This window comes from Neopsephotus bourkii, unplaced genomic scaffold, assembly GCF_033783945.1.
Source record: "Neopsephotus bourkii isolate Nb327-2 ecotype Australia unplaced genomic scaffold, CSIRO-AGI_Nbou_v1 NB_867, whole genome shotgun sequence".
Lineage (NCBI taxonomy): Eukaryota > Metazoa > Chordata > Aves > Psittaciformes > Psittacidae > Neopsephotus > Neopsephotus bourkii.
The window spans coordinates 793,554-805,726 of NW_026901363.1; the positions used below are offsets into that span (position 1 = coordinate 793,554).

General features: G+C 51.1%; 1 protein-coding gene across 4 annotated transcripts in view; it reads right to left on the reverse strand.

The window, feature by feature from the left end:
- Nucleotides 1–7,874: 7,874 nt before the first annotated feature.
- The window catches only part of FRMPD3 (FERM and PDZ domain containing 3), a 52,783-nt gene continuing 48,484 nt past the window's right edge, over nucleotides 7,875–12,173 (reverse strand). For all 4 annotated transcript variants that reach the window (XM_061356744.1, XM_061356742.1, XM_061356743.1 and 1 more), the window contains one exon: nucleotides 7,875–11,553. In XM_061356744.1, coding sequence (XP_061212728.1) covers nucleotides 8,693–11,553 — 2,861 coding nt within the window. In that variant the 3' untranslated portion in view covers nucleotides 7,875–8,692. The remainder of the gene's footprint in view (nucleotides 11,554–12,173) is intronic.

A 12,173-nucleotide genomic window follows, 5' to 3' on the forward strand; every position in this document is an offset into this window, starting at 1 on the left:
AACTTCTGCACTGAATTTCATATCGGTACATTATGGCTTTCACTCCTTGAATTCAATCAGAATCCATTATTCACAGAGACAGGGCACTTTTTATTCCATCTGGCAGCTATCCTGGCCCTGAATACTGCTGTCTCTATCACCAAAGGCCAGTAAAGTAATGATGACAAAATCATACTTTGAGGAGGTTTTCCATAACCCTTCATAGCATGTCACTTGGAATTAATCTGGATTAATATATATATGAATTCCCACGCTTAGCATCGATGAGAATTGCAATATCAGTATATGGTAATTTTAGGGTGTTGTTTTTTTTTGGTCCAGCAAGAAATCCAGTAATTTTGTTGGCATTCTGAGATGAGCCTTTCGCATTTCATAACAGCTTTTCCAAATGACAGTTTGGGATCATTGCAGTGGCTGTTCTGTACATATTTTTGAGTGATAAAGCTGAAAATTTACTCTAAAAACACCTTGAAGACCTCCCCACAGAACAGACTACAGAAGGGTTGTTACTCTATTGCAGTTGGCACAATTTGGAAGATGGATAACTCCATTCCAGTCTCCAAAATACCTGTTCGTGGTTTTGAACCTTTAGCTTTATTGCTTTATTCTTGGTTTAAATTCCATTTCCCCCTTGATCTTAAATGGAGAATGACAGTCTTCTGTGTTCCAACATCCCTGACCCCTTCCCGTTTACTTGTGAACCAGGCACAGGGAACCTGAGGCTGAAGGGAGTAGAAGGTACATTAAAACACATGAATGATGCCTCTCATTGACAAACTCTGTCTGAGCTTGCCCTACACAGGGCTTTTGAAGCAGCACGTCTATCGGTTTCCTCCTGGGATCACAGAGATGAGATCTGCAGGCGTGAACAATCTGACATTGGATGAAATTGGATCCTTAATCCTGTAAACCTGGGACTGGCAATCTTTCATGTGTAAAATCAAAGAGGGTTTCTTTGCCATTCTGAGCCCGACGCCAGCGTGCTGTCAGGAACCCCAGTAAGGTGGCAGAAGCTTCCCCCTAGGAGGGAAGATTGTGTGGAGCTGCTGGTGGATGACACCTTCTGTTCCTCCAAGGCAAATGGGGTCTCAGTGTTGGGACTGCTCATAGTCTCTCCAGCTGTGCATCATCTCGCTGCTTTGCACTGCTCACAGCAGCATTAAGTGGCCACAAGTGACATCTAAGTCAGTGCAACCCTTCAGCTGGTTCAGCTACCACAATGTCCTTAGGTTAGACAGCACTTAGGTTATGAGGGCTTCAGTCCACTACCTTTATGATTTGTCACTACCGCTTGTAAAGCTTTTGGAACAGGGTAATCTCAAAAGATTTGATTGAGGAGAAGCTCTTAATGCACCAAAGTCTTGGTTGAACAAAGCCCAATGAGGTCCTTGGCCAAAGCTTGTCTATTAGCAGCTTGCATTGCCATTTACTGAAGAAGGGACAAGGAGAACCAGTCTTGTAGAGAGAGATGTTTATCTGGTTCTTGGCCTAAACGGGATGAAGGGAGAGACTGCGTGGTTCAAAAGCATTGGCCTGTGAGTCAGGTTGGCTGTGAAAGGATGCTCAGGAAAATAATCACAGCCCGAGTGAAGCTGGGGTGTGGAAGTACATTGGAGTATCTCAGCTCTTGTATGGAGACCCTTACTTGGAATTAAAGCAGCTAATTCCAGTTGGCTTGCTTAATTCTGAAAGTCAAGTATAATAAATGCAATTATCTACTTCCAATATAAAGACTTTAATTTTCCTGTGGTTTACAATGTGGACAAGCACTTGGCTTGGGTAGTAGAAAGGACAAGTGTATAGTGTGAGCTCTCTGTGCTACCTCATGGTTTGGAAACTGTGAAGTAAATTACCGCGCAGGTAAGGAGAACCTGCAAGCACATAAATGGCAAAGCCCCTTTTTATTGACCTGGTTCCATGGAGATGCACTTAGTGAGAAATACCTTTGTGTTTCATGGCCTAGGAATATATTTTCCAGGAAGTTTTAAGCAGCGCATGAACTCTATCAAATTTCATGGTGATGCCAATCAGGACAAGTAGCCCTTGTCCCACTCTTGGCACATTCCTGCATACAATTGCCACTCAATTACCACCAGCCACTTAATCAAGGATAAATTTTTATGCAGAAGGCCTGTGGCTGGGGGTTTGTTTTTAGTCCCTCTTGCCTTGTGACTGCACTGCCTCGCAGCCAGTTCTGTTCATTTAATGAATGGCACTTGATAAGAGCAACACAAGGCTGTGCCCTTTGCACTGGTGGCTGAAAGAAAAGCCAGGGGAAAAAAAACACACTGGTGGTATTTGATGAAGCATCATAAAGTGTCCTGGACCATGTGCGTGTCCCCAGCCCTTTCATCTCTCTCCCCAGCCCTTGGGCTGTGCAGCAAACCTCAGAGAGGCAGTGCTGGGATTTCTGCCACTTTCTCACAGTGTTTTTGCTCTTCGGTGACTTTGTAATCCAGCTGCACAAACCACCCTCCCTGCTGACTCTGTGTCTGGGGGGCAGGTGACAGCAAGGGGCATCATCTCAGTTGGGCTGGAGGGTTGTGCAGTGGCTGCAGTGGGATGAGGCATCAGCAGGTTCCTCATCTGCTCATGCCCTGACATGGAATTACACAGCCTGATACAAAAACCCTCACAAAAGTTTTCTATCAGGTGTACAGGCTCGTTTCATATCTACTAAATAAGGTTGTGTGATGTAAATCAGCTGAGATCATAGAATCACAGACAGGTTTGGGTTGAAAGGGGCCTTAAAGCTCACCCAGTTCCAACCCCCTGCCACGGGCAGGGACACCTTCCACTAGAGCAGGTTGCTCCAAGCCCCTGTGTCCAACCTGGCCTTGAGCACTGCCAGGGATGGGGCAACCACAGCTTCTCTGGGCACCCTGTGCCAGCGCCTCAACACCCTCATAGGGAAGATGTTTTTTCTAATAACTAAATCTACCCTTTGTCATCTTAAAGCCATTCCGCTTGTCCTGTCCCTACAGGCCCTTGTTAAAAATCCTTCTCCTGATTTCTTGTCAGTCCCTTTAGGCACTGGAAGCTGCACTATGAGCTTCCTGGAGCCCTCTCTTCTCCAGGCTGAGTAAGCCCAGCTCTCTGAGTGCAAACATCCAGCCAATTCCTTATCCACCGAGTGGTCCATCGGTCAAATCCATGTCTCTCCAGTTCAGAGACAAGGATGTTGTGCAGGTCAAGGATGTTGTGCAGGAGAGTATCAAAGGCTTTGCACAGGTCCAGGCAGATGACATCAGTTGTGCTCTTCCTTTACCTACCAGTGCTGTCACCCTGTTGTAGAAGGCAACCAAGTTTGTCCATTTGTCCCAGCCAGCTCCACCGTGTCTGCCTATGTGAGGAATCTGTTAGGATGTTTTACACAAGAATCCAGACACTGCTTCAAATGCAGATAAAACTTAGACATTACTCATTACTGTTTGTCAGTTCCCGTGGGCCTGATGAAAGCAGCAGTGGGTCCCAGCTATTCAGCTCACCCTGCTGTTGTATCTGAGGCTGCTGTGATTCCTCTGTAGTGTTGCCAGGACCTTGGAGAGGATGGAAACCCTGACAGGAGAATGCGGCTGCTACACCATGGGGATTAGAGTTCAAAGTGCTTTAAACCATGGTGTCCAGTTGTTGTGTCCAGCTGACAATGACCAGCAAAGTCCACAGAGACACAAGTAATTTTATCCAAACCATCTTGGGATTACTGCTTGAGGTCTGCTCATGTTCCAGCTCTTGCTTTTGGCACTTTAACCCCTGAAAGCCAGGTCTTTCTGGATTAGAGGGACCAGAGATGGCCCATTTGGTTTTCATTTTCTATGCACTGATAGAGCCCTGGTGAAGCCTCCTTCAGAGAAGATGAAGGGAGGGAGCAGACTGTGCGAGTGCAATGACATCAGATGGTCACAAATGCACGTTGTGGCTGAGCGATGCTCATGGGAGCTGGGAAGGCCCTGGAGGAAATCTGCGCCAGCGTTAACGCTATGGCAAAAACCCCAGGGCGAAGGCAGCATGAGAGGGGCAGGTACCGAGAGGCTCTGAAAGGGCAGATTTGTGATTCAGAAACATTAACAAGAATGTTTTACCTGGATCATTAACACTATTTACAGAGTGAGGCTGCAGGGACAGCACCTAAAAGATGAGTACAGCAATAATGAAGGCAAGGCTTCATCATCCTCCTCGGGTCCATACCACTACAGCTCCTCCCTTCACACAGGGACATTGGACTAATCCTGGAGCACCTATTGCTACCATTATGCAAGTAATAACGGTGTGATGTGAAGGAGTAATTCCTTTGTGACAGGGTGCAGATTGCCCACTAGATGGTACTAGGCATCGACTCTGAATTTGTGATTCAACTGCCTGCTGTCGATGTTTTCGGGCTCTGGGGGTTGTTAGGAAACCTCTTGGCTTTTCCATTTCCTTTTTTAATCCACAGCCAGCTTTATAAATGGGTGGGTTTTGTCCCATGCGGTGTCATCGTTAGTTCAGCATGGGAAATGGTGTGATGAGATTAAAATAACAAACCTGGAGGCACAGGGAATGTGTGTGAGTCTCGACTGCTGCTGCCTGTGCTTTAGACCACACATTCAACCCCCGTACAGAGAATGACCCACTTCCTAAGCTTTTTCATGGTGGATCTTTACCAGACTTGGCTTCTATAGTTCCTGGAAGCTTTGGGACACATAAAGGGCACACATCAATGCTTTCCTCCCTGATAAACAAAGAGCAGTACATTGTGCCAGGCAAAGCCTGTCCCCTGTAGGATTGGGATATCAGAACCATCATCTGTAGCTGGGAAACTGCCTGGCTCAGGTTCGTCCCTGGGTCTGGCATTATGCTTTAGCTGGGCTTTCCCCTGCAGACACACCAGAGCCGTCCCACAGGGCTGCGGAATCACGAGGCCACTGATGGCAGGTCCCAGGCTGTCACCTCTTCCCAGGCACAGGAGCAAATCCCAGGCAGAGGCTGTGACTGGTCTGAAGACACACACTGGAGCTGTCAGTGAGTGCTCAGGTTGGTTCATCTGGAAGGGATCAGGCAGGACTTTGCTAACAGAGGGGGGTTAAAGCATGTCCTGCCTCTCCCCGGCTTTAGGGGCACCAGGAGGACCACGCTTTGCCCAGCACAGTGGTGAAGGGGTGAGTGCTGCTGCAGGCGTTCCCTCCTGGAGGGGAATGAAGCCAAAATGCCCATTTACAACATGTAAGTGGCCATGCCAAGTCAAACAGTTCATTTCAAACCTGCATTTCTTGCTGCTTCTTGGCTTCCTTCATAGCCTGGTACTTAACTGGTGTGGAGTCCAGTGACACTGTGGGGTCCTTAAGCCTCCAGTACAGAGATACATGCAGCTCTATAGTGACAAAAATAGGGGGTTTTGCTTATGAACAGTGCTTTGTACAGCTGGGAATAGCCACATTGCCACAAAGTTCTTAAAAAAAGACACAAATGCTAGTTTGGATATTAAGATTAATATATTTAATCTTTCTTGTTTGTAAAACAAGACATAAATTTGTGTATATATATAATTTATATATATTTTTTTAAATTTATATATACTATATACAGACAATAAAAAAAATTTCCTCTGTATTAGACTGAGAGATGTCTGGAGGAATGATATAGGCATAACAGGGAGCTTGAAGAAACTCAGAGCTTCAGAATAGATAATTCCTGGGGACAGCTCCCTGTCGGCCTTCAGCATTATAACAGGCTTTGCCCACCACACACTGAAATTCCAACCTGGCTCTTCCACTGTGTATTTGCTACATGGTTGTTGAAAGCAGGAGGCTGTCCCCACAGCAGGATCCTCTCTGCCTTGCTGACAGCAATGGCCAAAGTCCGGGACAGCCATGGGCCAGGGGAGGTTATTGCACTCGGTAGAGGATGCGCGCGTTAGAAGCACATTGTGCATTTCCATAGCTCCTATGGAAGAACGAGAGATTTTGGATGTGCATATTCATAAAGAAATCATAGGGATGGGAAGCGACTGATCCTGCAGAGATCCCCAGTCATCCCCAAGCGCTGGGGCAAGCTGGCTGGTGTTCACAACCCGCCTCTCTCCTCCTGGGAGGCTGATGCCACTGTCTCCCTTTCCAGCCAGAGGTGGGTGCGATGGGGATTGGTGCCAGGACCCTAGGAGAACCCGCTCTCCCTGTGCATGTGTGAAGTGCAGGGTAAGGGCGATGCAATGTGTCACCTTGCATTTTGGAGGGTGGCTGACTGCAGTGAAGCACCAGTTAAGGCAGTCTGATTGATTAGGTCTAGACTGGGAAGAAGAGGAGAACCTTGGGGTGCAAAGAGAAGCAGGAATTATTTTACCATTCACCTGGAAGTGGAAAAAGAATAATCCAAAAGACGCCAACTCCAAATAAATAACCATCACACAGAACTCAATAATGCTTCTTACGGCAGTCAGCCCAGTGGGGACAGGAAAAGGACCCCAGCACCCTGGCAAACAGGGTAGCTCCCTTGGCCAGTGGCAGTAGCACTGCCTGACTGAGGGGCAAGCCGTGGCTCACAGAGAAAGCTGATCTGGGTTCCTCTCTAATTGGGGATGGTGAAAAGAAGTATCAGAGGGATTGGGCTGATCCTTGGAGCACGGACCTGACCTCTGGAGAATGGTGTGAAAGAGGTCTCCTCTCAGCTGTTAGCCCAGCTTCTGGCTTGCAATGGTCAAAGATCAGCCTGGGTTCCTTGCGGGCTCTCTAGTGTGGACACAGCCATCCAGCAGAGGAAGGGGAACACAGAATCATTTAGGTTGGAAAAGACCCTTAAGATCATTGATTCCAACCATAAACCAAACACTGCCAAGTCCCCCATTCAGCCATGTCCCCAGGTGCCACATACACATGGCTTTTAAATGCCTCCAGGGATGGTGACTCCATCACTGCCCTGGGCAGCCTGTTCCAGTGCTTCATAACCCTTTGGTGAAAAAAGTTTTGCTAATATCCAGTTTAAACCTCCCCTGGCTCAACTTGAGGCTGTTTCCTCCCATCCTGTCACTTTTGAGACTGGACACCCGCCTTGCAACAACCTCCTTTCAGGCAGTTGTAGGGAGCGATAATGTCCCCCCCGAGCCTTCTCTTCTCCAGACTGACCCCCCCAGGTCCCTCAGCCATTCCCCATCACACTTGTGCTCCAGGCCCTGCACCAGCTCCGGTGCCCTCCTCTGGCCCTGCTCCAGCACCTCAATGTCTCTCTTGTAGTGAGGGGGGGGCCCAGAACTGAACACAGGATTCGAGGTGCAGCCTCACCCTGTGCCCAGCACAGGGGCACAATCAGTTCCCTGGCCCTGCTGCCACACTGGTGATGATACAGGCCAGGATGCTGGTGGCTTCTTGGCCACCTGGGCACAAGCTGGCTCATGCTGTGGCTGTCAAGCACCATCTCCAGGTCCTTTTCCACCTGACAGCTTTCCAGCCACTCTGCCCCAAGCCTGTAGCCTTGTGTGAGGTTGATGTGGCTCAAATGCAGGAGCTGGCACTGAATCGCACACAACTGGCCCCAGCCCATCAATCCAGCACACCCACATCCCTCTGCAAAGCCTTCCTACCCTCAAGCAGATCCACACTTCTACCCAGCTGATGTCACCTGCAAGCTTACTGGGGGTGCACTTGATCTCCTTGTCCAGGTTGTCTATAAAGACATTAACCAGAACTGGCTGCAATACTGAGCCCTGGGGAACAGCACTTGTGACCAGCCACCGATGGGATTTAACTCCATTCACCACAACCCTTTGGGCCCAGCCATCCAGATAGTGTTCTAAGGGTACACCCATCCAAGCCATGGACAGCCACTTTCTCTAGGAAGATGCAGTGGGAAGCTGTATCAAAGGCAGACAACATCCGCAGCCATTCCATCACACACTAAAGCAGCTCACTGTGCCACAGACTATCAGACTGGTCAAGCAGGACCTGCCTTTCATAAACCCATGGTGACTGGGCCTGAGAACTTGGGTGTCCTGCATGTGCCATGGGATGGCACTCAATGATCTGCTCTACACCCTGCCTGGACACGGAGGCCAGACTGACAGCCCCGTGGTTCCCTGGGTCCTCCCTGCTCACACTCATTAAGCCCTTGCCTTTTGCCTAAGCTGTGTGAGCAGAGCCTGGTAGGGTGACCCAGCTCTGCCCCAGGATTATGGCATCCTATCCATGCTAGGACTGCTTCCCAAGCCCTAGCACAGCAGTAGGGACTTGCACCCCAGTGATCCCTTCTGCTGCTAATGATGTTGCGCTTGTGGGCCAGGAAGAGCCTGGAGGCAGAAGAGCTGTTTACGTGGCAAGACACTGGTTTGGCTCTACACTGCCCAAGTGAAGCCAGGAGATGTCAGCTCAGTTCCTGCTCACTCACTGGCCCACCGTGACAAAGGTCTTTGCACAGGTGAGACCCAGAACCACATGAGTGTGGAGACAGGGTGTCCGTGCCCCCCAGGCACCACCCCCGACAAACCAGCATGGTACAGCTGCTTGACAGCCCCGATGAGCTGGTTGCACAGCTCGCAGCAGGGCATGCAAAACCACCTCGAAACCACCACCAATGCAACCACCCCTTCTGCAGAGACGAAAGAGCATCGTGGCCACCACAAACCCTAGTAGATGTGAGCCTGTAGACACGCATCCTCCCCAGACCTACGTGGCTTGAGACCCACGGGCGCACAGCACGCACCGGCTTGCTGGCTGTCGTAGCTGGTTTACTTATTGATCAGCGTCTTCAGGGAGCGCGTGAGCGTGCTCATGACGGTGGCAACCGTGGCTGACTGGCGGCTGAGCTGCTCCACTGCCTGCTGGTGGCTCAGCGTTCTGGCCGTGGACTCCTCCGCAGCCTTCAGCAGGAAGGTGTAGTTCCTCACCACCTCCTCCACCTTTGCCAGCAGCTCTTGGCGCTGCGACTCCGAGCGCACCACGTACACCAGCCTCACAAACGTCTCGATGAGGCTGCTGAGCACCTGGAAGCTGCTTGTGATGGCGGAGAGCATGTGGGTAGGGCTCTTGTCGACGGCTGCCACGCGGCGGCAGGATGCACGGAACTCCTTGAACTTGAGGGCGAGCTCTTGCTTGTACTCAGCCAGTTGGGAGATGTAGGGTTTGCAGTCCCGGACGTCAGGGCTCACCACGCACTGCCTCAGGATAGTCAGGAGCTCATTGGTGTCCAGCTGCACTTGCAGGAACCCGTTGGGAAAGCTGTAGGCATGGCCTCGGAGGGCGTTGATCTTTGTCAGGCTCCCCTCGAAACTGGAGGTCCTTAAATCTATTTCCTGGGTCTGGCTGTCACTGGGACTGCTGCAGGCTGTTGCATCCAGGACCTGAAGAGTTCTGCTCATGACTGGGACCATTTGATTATCCAGTTTCATTCCTGGGAGTATCTGCATGGGGATGGAATAGGACAGCTCATCCTTCTCACTCCCGTCATCTGCAACATCACATTTCCTGTAGTAGAAGCAGTACCGGATGGAGCAGCACTTCTCATCCTCCATGTCTTCATCCCGCAGCTCAGCAGGACTCGGGTACATCTCCTCCTGGACAGAGAACACTGCTGAACCCTTCTGGTTCTTCTTCTCCTGTGCTATCTGGACATAGGAGGGTTCAGGCATTCCAGTGGCTTCCTGGAGTTTGCTTTTCAGAAGGGGACAAAGGATGCTGGGCTCAGGCTCTTTCTGTGGGCCCTTCTGTTTGGCTGTATAGATGTTCTGGTAGATGTCAGAGGACAGGGATGTCCTATCAGTCTTATCTATTTCACTGACGCTGTAGCGACGCAAAAGCTTCCTGTAGTGTGGAGCTCCCATGCACTCCCCCCGGGAAGCGCACGTGGTCAAACAGGACATGCTGTTCTCTGGGTCTGACCGGTACTCTCTGGACTCTAAACTCGTGGATCGTATCCGCTTGCCTTTGGAAGGGCTGCTCATGCTTGTCAACCGAATGGCTTCCTCCTGCTTCTGCTCACTGCTGGCTTTATCCCTCCCTCTCCTCTCCAGTTCTGGCATCACCATGTGGTTGGGAGGTGGCCTCACCCCCCTGCAGATCCGCTTGCAGTCGCAGCTACGCCTTTGCTCCCTCGACATCCCTGGGACCTTCTGCACGGGGCTGCTCCTTAGCTGGCAGCTGCAGCGCCCGGGGGCAGGAGGGTGAAGGTACTCCTGCGGTGGGAGATCACCTTTGCTCTTTGGCTTGAGCAGCTCCTCGAGGAATTCCAGCTCGTACTGTTTCACCTTCTGCAGCTGTGCTTGCCGCTCATCCGTCTCCTTCTTCAGCCGCGTTGGAAAAGTTGCTGAGAACAAGTTCCTCAGCCTGAAGGAAGCTTTCGGAGCTTTGGGTTTCGCTGGGACATCAGCCTCTTGGTGGGTCACCTCCAGGGCTTTCTCTGCTTTCTTGGAAGGCACGGTGCTGATCTGCAGGCTCTCGGATCTATGCACCAGCTGGACCGGCCCTTTGGGTTCCTCACTGGTGCTTCTGAAAGCGCTGCCAGGTGATGGAGAGTGCATGTTGCCACTCTCAGCTTTGAAGCCTTTGGCTGAGCTTTCCTGTTGCATTTTCTGCCCTTGGCTTGAAGGAGCTGCATGTTTCTGAAAGACAAGGCTCGGGGCTTCCCCACCCACCTTTGGACCTGGCTCTCCGCCTGTGGCTCTTCCTGGAGCATCCCTACCTGCTTTTTGCTGGTAGCTTTTAGAGGCGAAAGTCTTACTGGGCATCATTTCCTCACCTGAGCTGCTGTGGAAAGCTTCACCCTTACTGCCGTGAGCTTCTTTAGGACTTGGAGAGTCTTCACAGTGCTGCTGTGGAGGGAGCTGCTGCTGCTGCTGGCAGTTGCATGATGTGTCTGCGGTTTGTGGACCTCCTTTGGGTTTCAAAGGCTTGCTGCTGGCTGGTGCACAGCTGCTGGTACCATTCGTGTTCCTGTCCTCTTTTGAGGCTGCTGTCACTTGTGGAGCTGAGCCTTTTGCGTTTGCCACTTGTTGCAGCGCAGCCGCAATGATGGCTGGAGTTACAGCGCTTTTCTGATCCAGGAGGAGCTTGGAGCTTGGCTGGACCTCTTTGGGCACCTTCTCTTGTAGATCCTGTGCCTGCTCCATGCTCGGGACCGCTGTGGCATGCAGAGGTACCTCAAAGGCAGCTTTAGTGTGGCCTGCACCTTTGCATTCAGAGCCTGACACTGGAGCCCCCCTGCTCTGCTCACTGAGCTGGGGGGTCAGCACTGGCTTGGCAGCCGATGGGTAGCTCCTCTCAGGATGCTGCTGCTCCTGCTTGCTCTTGCAGTTGGTGAGGCTGGGGCTTTGGTTAGAGAAAGCTGGCTTCAACAAAGGGCTTGGCTCCTGGCGGCTCAGGGCACACGGGGAGGTGAGGACAGCCTGGGCAGCACAGCTCTGGATTCGGAAGGGCAAGTCCTTTCTGGCCAGGAGGTTCTCTTTGTTGATGTGTTGAGCGAGGAAGTAGGCTGCGTTCTGATGCTGCTTCATGGCAGAGACCATCTCTGAGATATCTGTTAGCTCTGAAGAGTTGGTTTCATGGCCAGAATCCAGGGATGACTCGGGAGTGATGGCAGCCAGCACAATAAGACCTGAGGAGGGACAAAGAAAACCCCACGACAACACTCACACCACACTGGTGTACAGAGGAGAGGGGAACCTCATGAAGCAGGAGGGCTCCAGGAACGCAGGACACAGCATCCCACTGGAGATGTTTTAGCGACTTCCTGCAACTAAGAGTTAATGCTTTTAAGAGAGATCACTTGTCAGCACCAGCTGGCTTGCTAACTCAACACAGCAACAGAACTTGGCCAAGGAAAAGGTCCTGGGAAGCTTTCCAGTGCTAGTGATAGCAGAGCTACAGAGACTCGTCTGGCCCAAGAAGGGAAATTGGGCCAGACAAGTCCCATACTCTGCCATGGTGAATAGGGAAACCAAGGTGGGGAGAGGGACAAAGGAGTGTGCTGCCAGCAGGCTGGTCCCAGAGACACCCCCCTGACAGCAGGTTTGCCCTGGGAAGGGCTCACACTGCAAAGACCCAGGGCTAAAGGTACCAACTGAGTGGGGTTACATCCAGGAGGAACTCACGCTCACAGTACTGGCTTGTTAGGGACTCATTCCAGCATTGTGGCACACGGACCATGGCAGATGGTGGGTAACCAAGACACTCCTTCAGGCACCATCAAGGAGACGAGTCCCACTTCAGCTGCTT